The 24,154-nt window shown below is 37.0% G+C and overlaps 3 protein-coding genes across 4 annotated transcripts; 1 reads left to right on the forward strand and 2 right to left on the reverse strand.

Moving 5' to 3' along the window:
* Positions 1–378: 378 nt before the first annotated feature.
* On the forward strand, positions 379–10,227 carry LOC114151813 (cadherin-related family member 5). Its single transcript, XM_028029241.1, has 17 exons — positions 379–739; positions 1,292–1,395; positions 1,482–1,696; positions 2,652–2,708; positions 2,800–2,892; positions 2,978–3,064; positions 3,148–3,258; positions 4,843–5,013; positions 5,147–5,237; positions 5,312–5,418; positions 5,509–5,709; positions 6,813–6,944; positions 7,117–7,195; positions 7,278–7,468; positions 8,080–8,100; positions 8,684–9,584; positions 9,665–10,227. Exons 2-17 carry the CDS (start codon positions 1,332–1,334, stop codon positions 9,706–9,708), a joined length of 2,565 nt encoding a protein of 854 aa, XP_027885042.1. The 5' UTR covers positions 379–739; positions 1,292–1,331; the 3' UTR covers positions 9,709–10,227.
* A 792-nt stretch (positions 10,228–11,019) lies between these two features.
* calub (calumenin b) lies at positions 11,020–16,299 on the reverse strand. The gene is made up of 7 exons (XM_028044997.1): positions 16,164–16,299; positions 13,881–14,123; positions 13,554–13,747; positions 13,288–13,454; positions 13,143–13,203; positions 12,539–12,738; positions 11,020–12,345 (listed from the first exon to the last, which is right to left on the reverse strand). Exons 2-7 carry the CDS (start codon positions 14,099–14,101, stop codon positions 12,241–12,243), a joined length of 948 nt encoding a protein of 315 aa, XP_027900798.1. The 5' UTR covers positions 14,102–14,123; positions 16,164–16,299; the 3' UTR covers positions 11,020–12,240.
* A 419-nt stretch (positions 16,300–16,718) lies between these two features.
* gtf3c6 (general transcription factor IIIC, polypeptide 6, alpha) lies at positions 16,719–20,876 on the reverse strand. Of its 2 annotated transcripts, none has more exons than XM_028045035.1 (6): positions 20,329–20,876; positions 19,524–19,604; positions 19,338–19,401; positions 17,765–17,809; positions 17,562–17,669; positions 16,719–17,380 (listed from the first exon to the last, which is right to left on the reverse strand). In XM_028045035.1, the coding sequence occupies exons 1-6, from the start codon at positions 20,350–20,352 to the stop codon at positions 17,241–17,243; spliced, it is 462 nt and encodes a 153-aa protein (XP_027900836.1). In that variant the 5' UTR covers positions 20,353–20,876; the 3' UTR covers positions 16,719–17,240. The 2 variants fall into 2 exon arrangements, with proteins under 2 accessions (XP_027900836.1, XP_027900828.1); XM_028045027.1 differs by having other exon boundaries at positions 16,719–17,383; positions 20,329–20,856.
* Positions 20,877–24,154: the final 3,278 nt, after the last annotated feature.

The following is a 24,154-nucleotide window of genomic DNA, read 5'->3' on the forward strand; positions in this document are numbered from 1 at the left end:
TTTATCACAGGGTTCTTTAAAGATATGTGCAGACATGTGTCTTTGTGTCTTTGTGTTTGCATGCCTGTGCATGCTGTGACAAGAGTGTAAAGGGATGTAGGTTAATCTTCACAAGATAAACAGCCGCCATTTGATAGCTAATCCCTTGTCAGGCTCCATTAGTTTGTCACATGCTGCTAATTGAATAAATCCAGCAGGCAAAGGCTATGTGAAGTACATACATAGATGTTTGCAACAAGTTATCGTGAACGGTACCCTGAAATAGGCATTAATTGTAAATAAAAAGAAACAATGCTTTGTCATGGAGCTAGATGTAAAGAGTTTCTTGGCTTTAAGAGGTCAAGTGATAGACAAATCCCCTACATTCACCGCTGACCTGATCTTTGAACCTACAGTCAGGTTCTTGCCACCTTTAATCTGATTGGAGTCTTCACCAGATAAAGCCCCACCTTCAGTTTTCAGCCTCTGAGCTGACGTTTATCCCAGGTCACACAGCATTAGCTGTCGTCTGCTCTTTAATGTGTAGGGAGCCTAGTGGGGGGGGGGCTTAGCTTGTGTGTTTGTGACATGCAGTTTAATCTTCAACTGGCCATTGTTTATTCCTGAAAGCATCTTGCTACCTTTGCTTCCTGCTTTTACTGACTTTTTAGCATTTCAGGGATCAAAGATGTTGGGTCCTTCACAAGTCAGAAGAAGGTGGAGGCTGACAGGGAAGCCGCAAGGGATTTGACAAGAACAGGTCAGTCAGCTCAAGTGTTGTAAACAGTGTAGACGGTAGCGCATCAGATGCAGATAAGTTGGGCCAGTAGCGGCAGGCCACTGGACGTTTATCTCACTCCTGCTGCGCAGGTGTTTTAAAGATGATCTGAATGTGATTAAAGTTTTACTCCAACAAGCTGGATAAAAAGAAAACAGATAAGTACGCAACAGAAATTCCTGTCAATGAAACTGGGCAGAGCATTGAGACATAAAGCGTGAGAAATAAATACCAAAAAATGATTATTATTATTTTTTAGAAATCAGCAACAGATATTGTGCCTAGTTAGTATATGCAAATTAAAAGTTCTGAGCAAAGGGAATCAGCAAGAGCTGTAAAGTCAGAGCAAAATAGAAACAGCAGAAACCCACTTAGAGAGGATTTGAGAGAATTACATAACAGAGAAGTTTGTGTTTTTGTTCTTTTGGATTCCTAATCTGAAGATGATTCTTAAGACACATGTATGAGTGTATTTAGTAAAGTTTGTTGACAAAAGATGGACATATACCATTGCTTAGTTAATTGTGTTTGCAGTCTCTGCTCTCTTTACACAACGAGAAGAAGCTCCTGTGGAATGGCTCTGGCGGAGGCAACTCTTTCAACTCTGCTGGTCCTGCTAAGTGTGCACACAGTTGCAGGTATAGCCACTTTGCATTCAAGATTTCTGAGAACATCTCATAACGACGCATCTCCTAATTCTCTGCTTTTGTTTTTGTTTTGTTAGGTATGTCTGGCTGGTCTGAATGCTCAGATGGCCAGGATGTGTTAGCAAAAATCAAAGAAAACAGCCTCTCGGGAGACACTGTCGCTGAGTTTGTGGCAAACACCGACCCGAAAGGGGTTCTGTGGAGTCTGTCTGGGCGGGATGCTGACTGGTTCTATTTAGACGGAAGAAACATCCGGCTGAACACGTCAGCTGAAAATATCCTTGACCGAGAGGTACGGTAATTAGATTGTTTCTATTAATGGTACTCAAGCAGTTTTGCGACTACCTTAACAGAAAATACAATTAAATTGTAATATTTATTATTGCAATCTTAATCATGATATTTATGATAGATTGGCATCATAATTAAGGAGTTGTATGGAATTTTGGAGTAAACTGACAAAGAAAAATTCCTCCAACCTTGTCATCAGGCCTCACATTTTATCTTGTCAAATTGCTCCCAGACAGCTGCCTTGAGTTGGTCCCAGTTGAAGGTCAACCAGATTAGCTGTTTCTCCCTCTGACTTTCATTCTTTTACATCTGACAATTTATCTCAAAAATGCATGATAAAATAAAAGTTATACGTTCCCTGAACAGTTTCTGTCTTTTAATCTTGTATCTAGAAAAGTTCTATTGTCATAATGTCACTGTAGTTTTCAACTTTTGACGCCTTTCTGTCTTCAAGATGCATCAGTGTAAACATGTTACTTTTGATGTCTGTTGTGACCTTCACCTAACAGTTACCTTTGTAAAACAATAATCTTTTCATCCCTTTTCATCAAATGAGCCAATCTCAGAAAATTTTTCTTTAACTGATATTTATTTTAGGTTATAATTCTCTGTAGCTAATAACATGTGTGAACTTAAGAAGAGTGAATGCTGAAATTGAATCAAAAGGTGTAAAGAATTATTATTTCAGGGTTCCACACTTTTTCTACTTTTACATGTTCTGTTTTTATTTTGTAGAAATTTAGCATGGTTTATTTTTGTTTGTCCTTTAATGTGTTTATGTCTGATTCGATCCTCTAATTGTTTTCAGTTGATGTAGGGTTAAAGTTAATAGTTACATTTCATTTTGCACAAGGATTTAAACTCCTTGTTAATGTTGAAAGTGTCACATATATTGACATTTAAATACATTTATATTAAATGTATTTCAACTTCCACATTTGTCCTTTCTCTTCCAGACTCTTGGTCCAGTCTTAATGGCGGAGCTATCATGTTATGAGGAAGACATGTTTCAGGTTCATTTTAAAGCACTTTCCTATTTTGTGATTCTCCTTATGATGATCCACATTAAAACCTGAATGTGCATGTGTTTTGGTTTCCTTGTAGACTGTTTACAGAGTCATGGTGGAAATTCTTAATGAGAATGATAATTTACCCATGTTTTCAGAAGAAAGCGTACAATCACTTACTTTGAACGAGGTATGAGCACAAATTTTAACTTGCTTTTAAATCGATCTCTCAGGTCAAAGGTGTTTATCTGCTTATCTGTCTTTGTTTTATCCAGCTCACTTCAGTAAATACTGTGGCTTTTACTGTCCAAGCCTTGGACGCTGATGATGATAAGATACTTTACTCAATTGACCAAAAAAGTGTAAGTTTGACATTCAAACCACTAAAATGAATAAATACAAGAGAAACCAGTCGTTGATTGTAGATTATGTTTCCGTGTTACAGCCTGACGCTGAGTACTTCAAGATTGATCTGCCAAACAGTGGTGAGGTGATCCTTTCCAAACCGCTGGATTATGAGACTAAAACTCAGCTCACTGTCACCATCTACGCTTCTGTTCGTAACATTACTACTACTATTTTTTCTTTCTTAATGAATGTTTTTAGTTGATTCAAAGCAGTATGGGCTTCTTAGCTGAAGAATTTGTGATAAAGTTTTTCTTATGCACGCTCTGACAGCCATGGTCAACACAAAGATTAAACTCATATGGGGCTTTTAATTGTACATTTGAGATGTTCTGTTCTTCAGGTTGACCAATTATACAAAAAGCAACCTTTATGATTGTTTTAGGGAACTACACCATTACAGTACCACCACTAAACATGACAGTTAACATTTCCACAGTTTGACTCCTCCCAAAATACGTCATGTCATTATGGCCAAATATCTAAATCTTTCATGTGGTCTGCTGTACATTTCAATTAACTAAATCAGGTAACCTAACAGACTTATTTCTGAACAGTTGTCAAATTCCCCGCTAGATGCCATAACACTTCAGGCTACAAAATCGCAAGGTTTCTCAAAAATGAGCTAAGAGACATTTATCCAAATATAAGTTGGGGTTTATGTATAAAAGCTACAGTATATATTTGGTCTGTTTTGTTCTTCCCATTAAACTATGTCACATTTTTAAAGAAAAGTAATTCATTGGTCAAACAAGCAGAAGCTGAATAGTTTGGCGTTTCCCACAAAAAATTGTCAAGCACTCTACCAGTGCAAAATACAGTCAGGTTATATATACACTTATTCTGACATTGACCCTCATTTGGTGTCTTTCATTGGATTGGGCTTTTAAAGTAAAAAGTCAAAAGACCTAATTCAGCTGTTTAATCATTTAATAAATAATGGGGCCTGAAGTTGCCAGGGACAACTGCACACAAGCAGAACAGCCTGGCAACCCCTCCTCATGCTGGCCACCAGCTTGTTTACACATTGTACAGCCAGTGTGGTTCTATAGGTCTCTCTCGCATGAGCACCACGTCAAAATGAAACCCACAAGTATGTGGAGCTGAGGTCAGGACTGCCGGCAGGCCATTCCATCCTCTCAATCTCCTAATTTCTGGAGGTAGTCTCTGACAAATCCTACTCTGTGTTAGAGAGCAGCAACATCTTAGGAGTTCTGTGTCTAAGAGTGGGTTTGACATTAGTTGCAGAATTTCATCTAGATAGCTCTGCACTGAGATTACTCCTTGTGCTGAAATAGCACCACACACCATCACACCTACATACTTAACTATACAACTAAACCCATAGAGGCATTTTCTTTACAGAAGTGATGCTGCTTAAGGGCAATTGAACAAGTTTTCTGAATAGTATAAGTTTTATTGCCAAGAAGAAGTTCTACAGCAAAGAAAAGTTGAGCAAACACAGACATCTCTACTTTTTTTTTTTGCGTGTCATATTTGGGTCTGCATATTTTTCCTAATCCATATACTGGATAAATTATATAAAATTCAGAATAAATTCAAATTTGTGCAGCCAGATTTGTGCTTAACTAAGATATTAGTTCACCTAGAAACAGTTTCAAAATACCATTAAAAGCCACAAAAGAATATGACATTCCTGCCAATAATATGTAAACTAGGTTTGGCCATATGTCTTCTTTGAACAATGTATCTCACTGGCTTGTCATTGTGGCAGGAAATGAACACTGATGAGCACTACAACATCAGCACCAATGTCACCATCATGGTTCAGGATGGAGATGACCAGTACCCACAGTTTGTGCCCTGTGTGTTGCTGTTCCAGGATGAGATCAGTCGAATCTGCACCAGCCCTGTGTACATGGTCAATGTCACAGAGGGAGAAGAGGTCAGCTTCTCTTTACCCTTGTTGAAATATACTTTTACTTTTGTTATTGTTACATATTCAAACATCTGATAACCAAGTGATAGATTTCAGATACATCTGATTCACAGTGCCATAAATGTATACCACATTACAGGATATTGTGCTGGAATTTTCTCCGGGTCCCATTCATGCAGTGGATGGAGATACAGGTGTCAATTCCTCCATCAGCTATGCCATTCTCTCAGGTATAATACATGATAAAATAGGTTTACATCTGAGGTGTGCAGATGTCACATTAGCGATTCTGTAACTCTGTCAGAAGATGAAGATGGGCAATTCAGTATCAGCAGAGAGACCGGTGAGTTGAGACTGATGAAGGGTTTAAAGGACAGACTCATAACTCCTGTTGTGCATCTTCAAGTCATGGTAAGATTTGTTTCCCCTAGAAATTGACAATTTGTTAAAGATTCACCCAGCCCCACATCACTCTTCCACGGTTTTCAATTTTGTGTGCAGGCGTACCAGGACGACGATCCCAGGAAGTACTCTGTTGCGACAGTGATGGTCAGGGTTCTGGCAGTGAACCAGTTTCATCCAGAGTTTGAGCTGCCTGAATACTGCGGCTTCGTCACAGCTGGAAAGAGTGCAGCCTCTCTGGTCAATACATACGGAAGCAGAGCTCTGATTTTAAATGTCCAGGACCAAGACTTTGATAATGTGAGCTCTAAAGCATGCCCTCAATGCTTTGTAAATGTACTCATATCCCTTAAACATTTTCACAATTTGTTATAATCAAAAGATTTTGTATTTTTTTAACATTTTCTGATACACCTACGTGGTTCTCAGTTTATTTATTACCGACCTGCAAACATACCCATTTTGCTCTTTTAAATAAAATCGACAGCAACAAAAACTGTATTCAAAAGTTTCTAAATATAACACAACTGTGTGTAATTATATCTTAATATAAACAGAGGCCTCTGAGGTTTCTTAGAGAAGATTAGCAAACAAACAGTATTATAAAAACACCACTCAGGTCAAAGATAAAGCTCTGGAAAAGTTTCAGTTTTGGGGGTCCTGCAGAAATCAACTCATGTGGGAGAATCTTCTGGCAAGATAGTTACTTGCACTTTCCAAAACTCTGACCTCTGTGGAAGAGTGGCAGGACAAAAGTAATTGCTGTTAGAAAGTGTAAAGAAGTACAGTATTGGTAAAAGTTCCCATAAACTACATAGAGCAGTGGTCCCCAACCCTGGTGCTCACTGTCCTGCATGTTTTAGATCTTTCCCTACTCCAACACAGCTGATTCAAATGATTGCATTACCGCCTTTGCATGCCTCCAATTTGTGTAGAAGATTGTCAATCATCCACTCATTTAAACCAGGTGTGAATGAGCCTAAACACAAGGACACTGTGGTAGAAAACCTGTTGGAGGCTGCAAAAGACATGAGACAAAAGACATGGAAGTGTGACAAAGGTTCACTTCCCAACAGAACAAAGAACCGAACCATACAGTCAGAGCTATATATTAGATCAGCCTTTATCTAAAATCATTTGATGATTTTTGGCAAGAGGTTAACATAGAAATTGTGTGCTTGAACTTTCACAAATCCACATTACTTTATGTTGGTTTATCACAAAATATTCCAATTAAATTTATTACAGATTTGGTTGTTACAGGACAAAATGCATCCTGGAGTTCTAATACTTTTGCAAAGCACCATACAAATTACGCATACATGATCAAAAAAACTTGATGAAATTGACTTTTTGTTTCTGTGACAACTGAGTTGTTTTTTTTAACAAAAAAAACCTCACAGGGTTTCAATCCAATGATCTACTTTGGCCTTGGTTCTACATCCAACCACACTGATATTTACCAAGTCACACAGAGCGGACTCCTGATCGCAAAGACCAGTCATCTCAAGCCGAAGCAGAAGCACGTTCTTGAGGTGAGCCTTGCTTAACTTTGACGCCGCAAATTCTTAAATAAGCTTAGATTCAGTTTTTACAACCAAATAACAGTTTCCTGTGTTTTGCACAGCTCAATATAAGTCTCTCAATCAAGATCTCACAAATGTATTGACAACAATAATGTTTTACTAATTTTAAATGCATTTCCAGGTTATGGCTGTAGACCAGGAATCTGGTGACTCTGCTTATTCTACTGTAGTAGTGGAAGTGTTACCTGAAGGACAACTGAGTAAGTTCCCAGCAGTAGCAACATTTCTGATGAGTCTGCAGGCCACAAACAAACTACAACTGTTTCTTTATGTGCCCTGCAGTCCCTCACAATCCTCTGGTAAATGAACGCCTGACAGGCTGCACTGTGGGCAAAGCCCTTTTCCTGAGCATGGTGTTCATGGGTGCAATCGGATGTATCCTGTCTGTGTTGATGTGGTTGAAGAGGAAACACAAAGGACTGAGAGACCCGCTGGAGAGAGGCTGTGTAGCCCAGGGAAAGCACCCCAATGTGGTGAGATGATTTTATTTTCTTGTTGCCTGAGTGATGAGTAACAGAATGGCCGGGGAAGAAAGGGATGCCAAGCTTGCACATGTTATCATTCATTAAATACTATAGCCAAGGTAATAGACAGCATTCCTTGGCATCAGAATCAGAGCTAAATGCACTCACAGCTAAAGTCCACAAACTGAATCATCCACCTCTCAACTACTGAAGCAGCACCAGCATCTGGAAAGGTTGCTCCCAGTAGAATAGAAATGCTCTGTTGGGTCAAAGTGCTTAAAAGCTTACACGACTCAATTTGCATTGAATCTTCTGAGCCTTCACTATAACGGACAAAATCTTGAAACGACAAAAGTAAAAACTTGAAAAGACAAAATTAAAACTATGAAAGGCCTTCATGAGGCCAGTGGAGCTGGTTCTAGTAATTCGACCATGATATTCAGAGTTAAAGACTTTAGTTACTTCATTGCTAATCCAAAACTGTCTTCAGAATAATACAGTAATCTGAATCTGAGTTCTCCAGTCCAGTTAAATTGACAGCTATATCAATGCCATACTATTGTTAAATTCAATTGAAGTATATGTACATTCTGAAAATTTGTTGTATTATGCTCCCACAGAGTTTACGCTGGTTCCAGCTGGTAAGTTTTTTATTAAAACTAGTACTAACTCTTTTTCTTTCTTTCTTTCCTTCCTTTTTCCCTTTCCTTTCATTCCATTCACAATCCTTAAATAATACCTATATGTCATAACTCATTGCAACAGTTCAATCCATTCTTTAATTTACACAATTTTGAGCTTTCCTATTTCTATTTTTGCACATATACACTTACATCTTTGTAAATACATTTTTTAGTCTTTTCAGTCAGGTATTTTCATAAATTATGGCAATGAATACAAATTAAGAACGTTGAAATATTTGATAAAATAATTTTTCTGAAGCTTGAACAATTAAACTCTTTTTCATTTGTTTTTGTTCATGTCCACATTATGTTATATTCTTATGAAACATAAGAGATTATGATCCCAAAATAACCATCTCTCACTGGTAGATGTTAGTTATTGAACTCAGAAAATCATATTTCATATCAGCAGATGATTTTAACAAAACATTATGTCATTGATTATCTTAGCATGCATGAATCGCCCCACTGGCAGGAATAAATTAAACTGCTTAATGTCAACACAAGCGGCTGACTCTCCCCCTGTCGGTTCCTCCTCTAGGTGAATCATCGTACTGGTATGCCACATATGGAGGAGGTATCCTTCCAAAATGAGGAATGTGGTACCTGCAATCTTTCCTTTAGCTTCCCAGACAAACCAGACAGTGATACCACAAAGGACATTCCTATCTGCACAGGATCCACTTCACCAACAGCAGCTGGTGTTACTGAGACCCCTGCCCCCCTTCCCACTGAAAGCTTGCAAAGTCCTGTGATCCTAAATAACAATGCTTCTACGGCAACCAAAATTTCCTGTGGCTCACCCGACTGTCACCCTCCCAAGGAGGATATGAGCCCAACACATGTGATAGATGCTGACAGGCTGCCAAAGGGAAATGCTGGCCTACCGTGTGACGTGACCTCAGGGCCTTCAGAACAGTCTAACACTGATTTAGACCCAGTAACAAAGGAAGACACCAACCCTTCTCCTTTAAATGAGCAAGATGTGGAAACAAGCGCCTCAAACAACCTTGATGAGTCAGCACCCTGCCCCTCCTCCCCATCTAGCAATGAAATGACTTCAGCAAAAATGGACAACACACTTCCAAAACCTAATGAGCAGACCCTCTCACATTCACCGTCACTGTCACCACCACCCACCAAGGAGACAGATACACCTCCTCCCACCCCAGAGCATGGCCCTTTAAAAGCCACTTTGGTGCACATAGACACATCCCCAACTGACACCCCTCCAGATTCACCAGAGGGAACAGGACAGACTCTGAATGCTGAGGCAGACCAACCCTCCACCTCCCTGGACCACATATATCCAACAGAAGACGTCGAAAGCCCGTCTCCAGACCAGAGGCCCTCGACAAACTCAGGAAATACCTTCAACAGTCGTGGAGAGGAGGATGAGGACGGTTTTCTAGGTGATGATGATGTGGACAAAAACAGTGAAGGTAAGAAGCTGCTGGAAGTCTGGTCTTATTGCAGGCCCTTTATATTTAGAGTTAGAAGTCATTTGTTGATTTTATTACAGATGCTGAGAGTGACCGAACAGAGTTCAGAAGATGGAGCAGGTGAAATAAATATGGATGGCTAAGAGCTGAGCTGAGCATCAAGGAAGCAAGAAACACTGGACAGGTTCTGCTGAGAAATGGATTACAGCACAGTCAGTGCAAGAAGAAAAAACATCCAGCAACACACAATCAAGTGGAGAAAATGCACAATGCTTACTCTGCCTATTACAGTTTATTTAGATAACATTAACTAATGAAAGCCTAATGCAGTTGACAGGAGGTATTTAAAGATTTTTTTTTTTGTCATTGTGACCGATTTCTTTTTTAAAAGCTTCACCAAACATCCACACTTGTCAGTCAATGACTACTGATCTGTTTCCATGTTGGTTGGTTTCCAAACTTTGCGTTTATGAGGTCAGAAAAAGCTCTGCATTTAAAGCCACATGGGAAAGTAAAGTCAAATTTATTCTGCGTTGTTGTTCAAAGCTCTAAAATAAGCATACATATAAATGTAATATTTGTTTTTCAACCTTGTTATTTACCTCATGGTTTGTTTTATATTAATATAATCACAAGATTTCTTTTATGAGCAAAAAATATGTTAAAATTAAATATATAAAATATGCATTTTATATATTTAATTTTAATATTTGCACATATTAAAACTATTTGTCCTCTTTAATATAATCTGCCAACTATGGTTACCATTTCATCACGGCTGTAAAATGATTTGTATGAAACATTTAACTTCAGGGCATTAATAAATAAAGCCTTTCAGTCTAAGGAAGTGTTTACTTTACAGGGACAAAAGGAAGTTTGTGCCATTTGTAAGTTTTAATCAACACATCAATGGTTACACTTTAACCTGCTTAAAGAGATGCATAATTGTACACAAATAATAGTTAACAACCACAGATGTTTATCTTGAGTGTGCTTGGATGGATAGATCCAACACATTCCCTAAAGCAGAAATGTTCCCACTATAAGACAAAGCTGTGGGAGCTTTAGAACTACAAGATATAGAAAATTGTCTGAACTTTTGTGACTCTAAACTTAGGAAAGTTCACTAATTGTTTTGTCATTCGCACAAATTGAATGAAAAAATTCTGCTCTTTGTAACTCAAAAAGCAATACAACAATCAATAGGAAATTTAACTCAAGATTGTTTGAGATAAATGCTGGTGACCTGAAGCCAGCCATTGTTTCTATGTTGTTAAACATAAAAAGCATTTTCTTAACAGAAATTCTAAAGTTATCTTTAAGTTTTTAGATGACAGAAATATAGAAGTGTCCGAAAGTGGAAAACCCAAATGCAAATACTTTACTTTATGCAACTGAGTAATTAAGCAAGACAAAAGAAATAAACAGAAGTCAATCAATTTTATGTTTTTTATTGAGACTTTGTTCTCAGTCAAAAAACTTTAACCTGATTGTTAGAGTGCTCAGATTGCAGGCCATTGACTTATTTTCAGTAAATTCACAAGTCAATTGCCTGTCGCTGCAGTGAGCAGTGTAAAAAATAGAACAAATTCTCAAACATCACAGAAAGGATGCAAACAAAGAAGTTATTACCAGTGGTTATAGAAGTGATGATATAAACATAACAAACATGTGAGAACGGAAAACTTTGAGGGAAGCATATTTTTCCCTTAACTGTTCAAAGATTTTTGCTTGGCACACAAGTGAGTTAGTAAATCAGCTAAATCAAATAAAACTAACATAAAAAAGTACAGCAAAATCAGTCATCAAAAATACAAGTAACATATGTACACACACTCACATGCGCACACAATTGAAATGGGTATGAACATCAACAAAAAGAAAAAAAACAAGAAGGGAAGCAGCTTTGACGATTTAACCAACAGTCTATATAAAGCCAGTTTCAGATTGGATCAGCCAGGAGTACATCCTGTTTTCTTTTAGGTTGTGAGGTAAAACAGCAAACGTGATCCAATCCAGAACCAACTGTCCCTCAGATTCAACTTGAATCCTTCATCTATTACAAAAGTATAGAGTTTGTCAATGTGAACCAGAAAGTAAAAAATTACAATCACTAAAATGTTGTATTGCACTAAAGCCAATGGGTCGGTGCAGCAACTGGAATTTAATGTGTAGTTCTGGTTCTAAGCAACCGCATTACAGATAACCACATGTTTTCAAATAAGGTGAAATTCTGAAGGACAACTGAACTAGAAATTAGTATCTCAGTTTAGGCCAAATAATACAGCCCAGTGCATTCGAAAAAATAAACTCTTCTGCAGACTTTAAACTTAAACTTTTGTGGTTTGTAAAAATGGATAAACGGGTTGTAGAAAATTGCAAGTCCAGCAAATAAAAGCGAAGAAGATCTATTACTCGCCAAGTCTCTACAAAAAAACAGCAAAATCAAGCAAATCAAGAAAGCGCAACGCACTGACCAAGCTTATATGTGTAGAATGTTAGTGTGTGCATGATGAGACACATTCAGGAAATTAAATAAATTATTGTCCGTGGCGTAGGATTAGGTGAGCTCATCCCGCTTCAACGCTGGGTGGAAGGAGCCATCGGTGTGGTGAAAACACAAGATGAGCACACAGTCTGTGGAGGCAGCTTGGTGTTAGAACTCGTCGTGTCGAGTCAGAGCCTCCCCGAAGTCGGTCGCCTGGCTGCCGACGAATAGATCGTACTTATCGACAATCTCTTCCTTCGTCAGACGGCCGTCCTGTGGAAGAGCAACAGTCATACAGTTAGTATTTTCTTTTTGTTTTATCACATAAGTACCTTTAGTTAGAACAGAACGCCTTTTTAAAGATAGTTGAAATCATAAATAAAATTTTATTTTTAATACAAAAGCTAAATCATTTCAACAGTTATACTCGTGTTCTGCTGAGCCATTCCGACACTGTTTTACATACTTTGTCTGCGTCTGACTCATATACGAGATGCTTGGCCTCGGCCTCAGCATGGTCGTAGTCACTGGGTAGGATCCAGTCTCTGGTCTCCTCCTTGTCCATCTTTCCGTCCTTGTTTTTGTCTCTGAATTCTGTGAACTGTTCCCTCTCAGTCTTCACCCACTCGGGTTCTGTGTTGTCTCCATCCTGGTTGTACATGTCACCTAGAATCCCACACAACAGAAAAAGAAGACAAATATAAGAAATTAGAGGTGATAGTGTGGAAAACACTGAATCTCTCCCTTCGCAGAGAGCGAAGCGCATCACAAGCGGCCGCAGCTCCATTCTGAGTTTGTCACTGTGCCAGAAAATGAAACAAAAGTCACAACAGAAACTGTAGTCATTATCCTGTCTGATAAAAGCACCTGTGTCATACTTATCTTGGTTCATGTTGTACTTTTGAAAGATAACGCACACTATGTCCTCATTGATCTTTATAATGATCAGCAACTTTGTGTTGGTATTTTACATAAATAGATTCAAGTTCAAGGGTATAAATTCTATTTTAGGGATCTCTATAAATGTTTTTTGGGCAACTCAATGATATTAGCAGGCTGTAAGAACTCACCTATATATTCATCCAAGTCAATCAAACCATCGTGATTCTTATCAATGTCTTCCATAGTTTCCTACAGAAAAATGAAAGACATCTAAACATATAGATAATATATTATTAATCATCTGCTAAGACCTGTTAAAAGTAAATCACTCACCAGCACCACAATGTCCTTCATGTGATCATACTCCTCGGGGTGAAGGAAAGCTGTGAACTCCTCCTTGTTGGCTTTCGTGTCTTTGTTAAGGTCGGCCATCTTGAATCTCCTTTCATCTCGAGCCATCATCTGCCTGTAGCTGAAGCCATCTTCAGGATCAGAGTCATCTGCAGATCAAAAGTCATGTTTTTTCAAAACTGTTAATTAAGTGAGTTTTTATATAAAATACATAAAACACGTAAAATGAATAATACATGGAGCCATACCAAGAACATATCCGTACGTAGCATTCTTGTACTCTTCCCAGGACACCATTCCATCCCCATTGAGGTCGTGGCTCTTCCACTGACGATCCACATCGTCATAGATCCACCTCTTCTGTGCATGTTTAATCCACCTCTTCATCTCCTCAACGGTCACAAGGCCATCTTTATCCTCATCTATGCGCTCTACCAACATGCTGCAGAAGAACAATTGTTTTAAAACATAATTATTACAATTTAATGAGCTTAAAAAGTCATTGCTAAGAGCAAGGAACAGCATAAAAGGTTAATGATGACTGCTAAAAAAATGTACGTTTGTGATGATCTTACCCAAGCCTCTCTTTGCTTTCTTCGGGCGTGAGTTGGTCAAAGGTCTTTGCGTCTTCTTGTCCCAGAAAGGCTTCGTGGTCATAGTCAAAGTTCTCGGCATCATCGTGCTCCTTGTTGCTCAGCGGGTCATCGTGGTGGACGCGGTCCTTCTTCTCTGTTGGTTTGCTGGTGGCATAAACCACGCAGAGAGCGAAGCACATCACAAGCGGCCGCAGCTCCATTCTGAGTTTGTTCGAACAGTCACTATGCCAGAAAATGAAACAGAAGTCACAACATAAGCTGTAGTCATTGTCCCGTCTGCTAAAAGCATCTGCGTGTCATGCTTATTTTGGTTCACGTTGTACTTTTAAAGATGATACACACTCTGTCCTCACTGATCACGGCCTTTAGCCCAACACTGCATAAGGCAGATGTTTATGACTCAGACTGCAGACAAATACCAAAGCTACTGCAAATCTTTTTAAGCTGATGCAAGCCTCATTTGTTCTACTTTTAGTACTTTTAGTATATCGTATATAATATTAGATGCATAACCCAAATAAATTCAGCACACACAACTGAGCTGATCAGTTGGCCTTATTTAACGTTTTAGCAAAACGTTTACTAATCTTATATAACCTTTGGGTATATAAGATGGAGATTCTGCAGCATTCAGAGTACATTAAAGTTGCCCTATATGATGTCATCAGAAACACAGTCATGTGGAAGCTGGTTTTCTGTATCATGTAACCATTTAAAACCAAGTACATTGAAAAACCTACAATGAAAAGTTCTAGAGGTCACAAACTACAGTATATCTAAAGTGAGTCTCAGTGATTTCATTTTAAAAGTCTTGAATGAGTGTGAAGCCTAATACAGGATTTGCATCAACATGAAAAAATTGTAAGGTATGGGAAAATAAATACAGAAAAAATATTGCTACTGAAAGTAAGACAAAATGGAAAATAAATAATAATACAAAAGCATAAACACTAATTGCGTCCTGTGGGTCTGACTACAACACACATCAACACTATAAGAAAACTAGCTCAGAAATCAAATAACTAAGTGCAAGAAAGGTAAAGCTAACAGGTGATGGCTCACATTCAAAAATACGAAAATAAATGTAATGTCCAGATACTGAAACTGAGCAATACAATTTAAAGTATCAGCTACACTGAAAGACTTGTATAGCATCTGAGCATTGTGTGGTGAAGCACATAACTTCAAACAATGACATCAACCTTTTAATTACTTCCAACGCATAACAACAGTAAAACTTTAAGTTACTTTAAAATGCAACTGGAATGGAAATTAGATTAGGTAAATTGGAACGATTATAAAAAAAAATGCTTAAAAGAATTTCAAATGATACAAACTTCAACTATGTAGATTAAAAACAATTTTTTTAAAAACAATTATTTTGGGTGGTAGGGACAAATGCTATTGATTTTAGAGACGTCTAATTCAGATCATGTTCAGTTCTGTAGTAACACAGAACGTGTTCAAGAACTCAGCAGTTCTGACCGCAAGAAACAAACTAGCCACTGTGACTACAGTTAAGTACGAGAAATTCAAAGTAGAACTAATCATATTCAAGTTCAGAAAAAGAACCCGTTACATTTATGTGAAATATCTTGATGGGGGAATTGTCGGCAAGTAAATCTCCCTTTAGAATCAATTCAGAACAGTCTGCAGTTTTCTACCTTTTACTCTGGTGTTTCCAAGCCAGCTATGTAACCACCCTATTTCTACAGCATCGAGTATAGTGAATTACATATGTAGAGCAACGCATATTTTTCGTCTATATTTCAAAGGGATTTAAATTTAAGTAACAAAAATAGCATCTGCCATTTTCTCACACCAAAATTAGCAGAAGTTTTAAGTTACTTGAGGTATGCAACTGTAAAAGCATTAATAAATGAAAGGAAGATAAAAACGTATTTTTCCTCTAACTGCTCTTCATTGTGGCGATTATAGATTCGCCTTCAGTGCCACCATAATGCTTAAATCGTTCTCATTCGTGCACTTCCGGCCGCTTTTAGTCTCTACCATAATTTAGTAGTTAACTGCAGACCGTTATTTTCAATCAAAGCAACAGTTCCAGCATTATGTATGTTGACCCACTCTGGCTAACGCAGAACACCGACAGTTTCATCCTCTGTCCTGCAGTTTTCCTCTTAAAACTCAAGACAATAAGCCTCCATAATATAACTCGTACAATCTTTCAAAAACCGTAGCTACGTAATTTAACTTCTCCAAACGTTTGTTATCTTATTCCATATGTGATCAGGGAAAACTCACCGGTGTCTCCCAGGGAAGTTCGTCGTTGACGCTTTAGGCCCTCCCCTAGGAAACACACCCGTGCACTTCCTGTGAACAAGCGAAAGCCTGACAAATCAGGCTTCGAGGAGGCGAATGTGATGTCGCCGGCTGATTGGTCCACTTCAGGAGAGCACCGTTGATTGGATTGGCCGAAAACCGCCACGTCCTCAAAGTCAATAACATTTAGTTCATTCATAAACTGACACTACTGAGGGGACGATTCTCTGAAAATAAGCTTATTACTTGATAATTAAAAAATAAATAAATTTAAAAAAAAAAACACAAAATAATTAAAATACATTTTTAATAGTTCCAAAGTTTGCATACAAATTTGTTTAATCGATTCCATTTGTAAACTTTTCAAATAAGTACAAAACTCTATAAAAATAAAAACATCAATGCACTAAAGATATTCACATTCAAAAAATGTCATAATTAAAATGAACAATGGAATTTTGTCTCGCTTAAATAAAGTAAGTAAAGTAGCATTGTTTTTAAATATATATTTGTATTTATTTATTTCTATTTTTTTTTACCATGTTGAAACAATTTCAACACAAAGAACAAAACAAAACAATTTCAGTCTAGTAAATTTTAATTACCACAATTGGGAATAAAAAGTTATAGAGGGACCTCCATCCACTACCCTATTTGTTACTATTCTTCCAGAGACATTAACAATAGAAAATAGAGATATCAGCATCTGGTAATGAGCTTCCTTTACAAGGGTGCAAGGATGATATGTGAATCCCACTGTGAGGCCACTTACAGCCAAACCTGACACCAGAAAAGAAAAATCATGAAAGAAAATCAAAAACATCCGATATCAACCAAAAAGTATTTAACCATTTACACTACGTAACAACTATTAGTTTGGGGATATTTTTGAACCTCAGTGAGGAGGAGGCATAACTGTGTCTTCCAAAATTAAGTAATTGATTTTATCATACAGAACAAAAATCTGTCCTTGTTTTGCTGCGGAAATGCAAAAAAACAATTAATCAAAGACAAATTTCTTATCCTCACAAAGGGAAGTCATAATATGAAATGTCTATCTCAGTCAACTGTAGAGTCCTCCAATGTAGAGTCCTCCAAATCTGTGTTGTTCAGAATTTCTTCTACCATGCCATGAGCCTTGTCAGTTTCGCTTTCATTAGACATGCAGGTTGTGTCCTGTTGTTTGTCATCATGTCCCCCTGCTGGAACACAAATAACACTTTTGTTATGCAAAGATGAGACTTTAAGTTGGGTCATTCAACTAATAAAAAACAGATAATATAAGCTCTATTGTGCAAAAGATAAGCAGAAACACTTGTATAAGAGAGAAATCAAAGCAACTTTTTTTTTTTCAATCTTAAACAAGATATTCTATTTGACCTGCAATTGTTTCATCCTCCATCTTTTCAGTGAGAAAGATTCGTTGCATCGTCAACTTCTTAACAGTGTGACACATGTATTTGAGGCCAGGGTCGCTCTGTGCTTGTCCTGCAGGTACAAAACAAAAAAAGCACCAACACATTGAGCATATCTGACTCACAGTAAAACTGTTAAACAATGAAATCATTGGAGCTGACTCTCACCTTTTCTTGGTGCCTCTTCAAAAAGTACGCAAGTTCCCAATGCATCTAAGGCAAAAATGATAAGATTTTGTGTGAAGTTTACTTAACCTTATATTTTTAGAAGATAAAATATTTGATAAGACTCAACATGTTTTCATTAGAAAAAAAATAAAGCAACACTATCTATCTATCTATCTATCTATCTATCTATCTATCTATCTATCTATCTATCTATCTATCTATCTATCTATCTATCTAACACCTTAAGGTAATGGGAGCAGCATGTTGGTTTAAACTAAACAGGAATTAAAGCAGGAGTTGTGATTTTTATAAAGAAATTGTTGTCAACTGAAATAGTTTTTCACAGTTATGGATTGTCCAAATCAAAATTAAGGCCATTTAAGAAATAATAATAATAAAAAAAATCTCAAAATACTGACCTTTGCTTTATATTCTTTATTCTTTTCTTATAAATCAAAATGTATTTTTTATTGACAATGTTAGCATCTAAGTTCCAAGCAAGAAAAATAAATACAGTCATGGGAACAAGATAGCACACCCTTGCTTAGTATAAAGTTTTAGATATCAGGACAAAAGAAATATCCACCATGTTACAAAATGACCTAAATTTCATTCATTTTCCACAATGCAGTTTGTTATATTGAAAAGGAACTAAGCCAAAAGGGAAGCCTGTTGTGTGAAACACTAAGTACATCTTTGCTTCTTTCACAATAGTTGAGAAGAATATTAACAAGTGCTGTTGATCAAATACACTTAACAGATCACCAGCAAGTGCAATGCATGAATATGGGAAGGGTTATAACACTGTTTACAAAAATTGGATTCATAAGTGAAAAATATATGAGAGAGCTATTGCTCTTTCTTGTAGTAGACAAACTAGCAAATTCATACTATCATACTAGCAACAAGTTTGCAACAAATCCCAAAAGCTCCATCTCAGACTCTATACCGCTTAGTGCAACTGGAACAACACAGTGTGCTTTGAAGAGTGGAAGGGGAAAGCTTCATATTCCTCTAAAGAATATGGTAGCCCAACTCTAACTTTCTAAGCAGCATCTGAATGAACCACAAAATATTTGGTACTAACTTCTTTTAATAGGTAGAGGCATCTGGCAATAATAATGTAGAACTTCATGTTGGATGAAAAACCAAATGTAGAATTTCTGCAAAAACATAAGACAAAGTGGGAGAGATTGCCTCCACAAGGACCTGATGAAGTCATACAGAAAACGACTACTTCAAGTTACTGCTTTAAAAGGCAGGACAAGCAGTTGAAACATGGTTGTTTTACACACACAGATTTTACTAACTTGGCTCCATCTTGGTATAAAAAACTAAGGAGAGCAACTGTTGTGTGTTTTATATACTAGGTTAACTTTAAATAATGTTAGAACCTGGACCAGATTAATTCTTTTATGTCCTGATATGTAAACCAAAAGAGGTGTACTTTCTTTTATATTGACTAAACGTTAGATTTAGAATAATGGGTTAAAAACACTGAAAAGATGTCCTGGAAGTGGTGTTAAGTCTGAAAATATTTCCAGGTTAAGAACAAATAAAAATTTGCTCTTACCTTCATATTCGCCCGCAAACACATATTGTCCAACTTGCATCATGGGCCTTTCACTATCTATATCCTATGTCACATAGATATATATAAAGAGAGAAAGATCAAACAGGTGCAGTGCACAGTGATCCAAAGTTAGTGGAAATTAAAATTTACTTTCATGATCCACACAATTAATAACCAAAAACTCACCAGTATCTTACATGTCGTCCGACACTTAGTCAGAAAGTCATTGTTGATTATTCCAGAGAGCTCCACCACAACAAGCTGCTCCTGAAGGCAACACAAAATCAGTGAATGATGCTGGATTGTACAAACATTTAGTCAACAATAACTGCACATTTTAAAAATCCCACATGTTTAATGAAACCAACGAGACATGCAGTCTGGGGATCAAGCACTAAAACAACACCTGAGTCTGATTTGCAGCTTCAGATTTGGCATCTATCAAATAGTCATTTCACATATTTTAACTGTCTTTGTTTTTAGTTCAAAGTCTAAAATACTGATCTGAATAATTTAAACTCTTTGCAATTTCTTGTAAAACACAGTGAATGACTTGGAAAAACATTTTTGAATTTGTGAAAACAAAAAATAGGGCACCTTCAGCCCCTTACATTAAATGTTTGATAGAATATGAAACGCGTTTATAACAATTCAGTTCACGCTCAAGCATCTCAAGTATTTAACATTTTAGCGGATTAAGTTTTGTTAAATACAGTGAAATTGTAAATGAAGAATGGGATACCAACTCGTGTTGTAAAAAAAACATGCTAAGAAACATTATTTGTTTGGTTACAACAGACAGCAGAAGACTTCTTATGTTGAAACTACATCATTTTGAATATCATCATCTAAATACCATCAATAACATAATAAATAATTCTGAAAATCTCACATACTCAACAATTTCCTTTGGCTAACTGGTTAGCTATGTCAGGGTAACAGTGTGGCTATTATCTAAACTAAACGCGAGCACAATCATTGTTTTTACTACCTCTTCTTCCCATTCATCTTCCATCTCCAAACACCTAAAAATGAGCAATAGAGCCACAGATTACAGTTCAAACTCCTTCATTATTATTCACAACCACAATCTTCATTTTGTCATATGTACGGTGGCCGGAAGAAGACTTTAGACTGGCTCCTTTCAGTTCCGCTTTAACTCACGAGAGGACACTGTTGCTTAGTTTTCTAGAAATATCTGGTAACAGCCAAATATATTAAACATCTACAGTATGTATAGTGCCTTGCAGAAGTGTTCTTCTCACATTTTTGGAGATTATAGCAACAAACATTAATACAAATTATTGGAATTTTATGTGATAGACATAAAATTCTATCTCATAAAATACTGCGTAATTGTGAATTGAGGGAAAAATGATATATTTTATGTAAAAAAAAAGAAGTAAAATTTGAAAAGTGTGACAAGTCACCCTGAGTAAATACGTAGTATAATTATAGCAGCTGCGAGTCTCTTTGATATCTATCTATCTATCTATCTATCTATCTATCTATCTATCTATCTATCTATCTATCTATCTATCTATCTATCTATCTATCTATCTATCTATCTATCTATCTATCTATCTATCTATCTATCTATCTATCTATCTATCTATCTTAAAAACTTTATTCCTCTTAATCTAAATATTGGCTAGCTGTAGGCACTCTCATGTATGTCCAACATTATTATTATTATAAATGCCCTACTTTATAATAATAAGCCACAGCCATGGTGATAAGATGATATGAGATGAGATGAAATAAAATAAGATGATACTCTTTATTGATCCCCAAGGGGAAATTCATCTGTCCAAGGCAGGGTCTACAAAAAAGAAGAATAACATATCAAACATATTTGAAAATAAACAGATGAATCATGATAACAATAAAAGGGAAGCCATCACACAAACAGGAGGGGGTCTGATCAAATCAAATCAGAAACAAAGTTTAAAGAGGGATAATTGTTCTTGTGAGCAGATACAAGCCATTACCTGTAGAAATATATTAATGAAATATATGTTTTTCAAAAATGATTCTCTGCATATACAAAACTGCTACAAGTAATAATTTGAAAATAAATACAGACATTCCCAATTTAAACATCAAATAAATATTGGCTGGATAATATTATTCCATTCCAATCAGAATGTTTTCAAAAGTTTATTTTTGCTCCTTCATCTGATGGAAAACCAGTTGATAATAACAAGCCTGTCCAGAAACAACTTTATCAGGGGAAAGCTGAAAGAAATAACCAGTTAGCTGAGCTATCGTGAGGCCTTCTGATGTTTCTTTAACATTTGAAGCATTCAATGCCTATTCAAACAAACAATATTTTCAAACATTAAAATGGATTTTCAAACAAGACTGACATATTGATAGAACAAACTACAGTAACATTGGACCTGTTTTTGACAGCCTATGTCAAAGTCAGCATATCACCAGGTGCTGACGCTGAGGTTTAACAGGAGAGCCTTCCTGCTGCTACCGCTGCTGCTGCTATGCATCGGCACGTTCTTCTTCTGAAATGATCTGAAACAGTGAAAGAACTAACTCTGGATTTATTACCCAAACGGGAGAACTTCCACATATTGCTTATTTCCTGAATTTTCTAATATTTTGTCACATTACAACAACCTTCAGTGTATATTATTGTCATTATTTTACTGTGATAGACCGACAGTGCATAACAGTCAAGCGAAAGAACAAAGGATATAGTTATTTTTGTATAAATAAAAATCTCTCCACATATCCAACTGTTTAGGTTCAGAATTCACTTAAATAAATTGACAGCAACAAGCAAACGTGTCTGCATTTTGATTCCAGATATTTAGAGGACATGAGGAATAAGGTCCTGTAACCAGGTACGATAAATATACTGCTCAAAAAAATAAAGGGAACACTTTAAGTGTTAAACATCTGTTTAAGTGTTTCCTTTATTTTTTTGAGCAGTGTATTTAACCTTAAGACCAAAACAGAACGCTGGCAGTGCAAAACTAACTCTGTACATCATGCTGAACACAACATAAGTTGAAAACTTAGATAAGCATCCCTACGTTGTACTGTGGGGATGCTTATCCTTAGCATGGACAGGAACGTTGAATAGAGTTAATGAAATATGGAAGCAGCCAAATACAGGACATCCAAAAGAGAACAAACTGTTGTTCACACACGTCTTAAACAAAGCTGACTGAGCTTGGAATATTTGGTAAAGACGAATGCTGCAAAGCCGGTAGGGGCAAACCCCAAAAGACTTGCAGCTTTAATTGAAGTAATAATTAGTTCTCAAAAAGAATCTGTCAATCCTTGTCATATAAAATCTCAGTTAAATACACAGCAGTTTGCAGCTATAATCTGACAAAATATGAAAGATAAACAAATTTGCAAGAGACTACGTATACTTAAAAGCCACGGAAGTAAAAAGTAACACTCCTTCATGTATTTTTACGAAACAAAAAATAATAAGCACAATATGTTTGCACTTTCTATGATATTCTGTGTAATTAAAACATAAACAATTAGTATTTCTCTGCAATGAATATCCAGGTTAGCACATGCTTTTGCGGCCTATAAATACCTGTGTGAATGTAGCGCAGGTTGATTCAGTGCAGGTTGATGCAGGCAGTACATCGCCTTCAAAAAGAAACAGGGAGAAAAAAAAATACCATTTAAAATCAGAATCAGGGAAACCAAATTAAATTGGGTGCAAATCCCCCATGTGCATGCTCCCTCCCCATTTCTGCCCTATCATCTATCTCTGGACCATGGTGGGGTTGTCATGTCGACCAGCCCACAAGTTACTATGACAACGGCTCGAGGGGGAAGCTCTTGCTAGTGAGGTTATTGCCTCCTTGGGGAAGCAAGAAGGACAGGTGGAATGTGAGCGCAGACAAAAGGACCTACAGACACCGAAGAGCCGTTAAATGAAGGGAGAGGTCAGGCCGGAGGATGTTAACTGTGAGTTTGGGTGTTAACAATTAGAACAAAGCAGAACAAGACTCGGCGTGTAAGTCTGCAGTAGTACAAAAGTTTCTCCCTGCTGGACACAGCTTGTGCCTCTTACTGTACATGATGTATTACACTTCCAGCTTGGTGCCATACCCCGGGGCAGTTAGGGGGGCTAGGAGCAAGGAAGGGAGTGACATTAAGGACCCTCCAAGGTGTCAGATGGGTCCCCAGTTTCCCCCACTTTTTGTCATATAAATGTCATAAAGATAAGTTTGGAGTTGGGAAGCTTTTCGGCTCTGCCTGGGGGGTATCACAGTGGTTAATTGCCCCATTAGCACTGACAGGGTAAATTGGTGGAAGGGCTAACTATATATTACAGTGAAAACAACAAACCTCTGGCACACACCTAAGGGCATGGCAACACCGTGCCTGTTACAGCACAATCTGCTTGTGTGAACAATACGTATGCGAATACAGCATATTCACAAACCTTAAACTTCTTCAAATTCTGTCACATTACAACAGAAACCTCAATATATTTAATTGTGCATAATTGTGAAATGGTAGAAAAATAAGAAATTATTCTAAATTTCCCTTGCAATAAAAATGTGAAAAAAAGAGTAGTATGCCCTTGTGTTCAATCTCTCTGAGTCAATACTTTGTTGAATCAACTTTTTCTGCAATTTTGAAAGTTGGGAACATGCACCTACCTGTCTAAAATACATGTCTAAAAATAACTATTTAGCATATTCTTTTGAAAATATCTCAATTTCAGGAAGAGTTAGTGGGGAGTGTCTGTGAACAGCAGCTATTTCTATAGATTCTCAATTCCAGTTAGGTTTGGACTTTGACTGAACCATTATTCTAAACTG

The sequence above is a fragment of the Xiphophorus couchianus genome, chromosome 2 (genome assembly GCF_001444195.1).
Source record: "Xiphophorus couchianus chromosome 2, X_couchianus-1.0, whole genome shotgun sequence".
Lineage (NCBI taxonomy): Eukaryota > Metazoa > Chordata > Actinopteri > Cyprinodontiformes > Poeciliidae > Xiphophorus > Xiphophorus couchianus.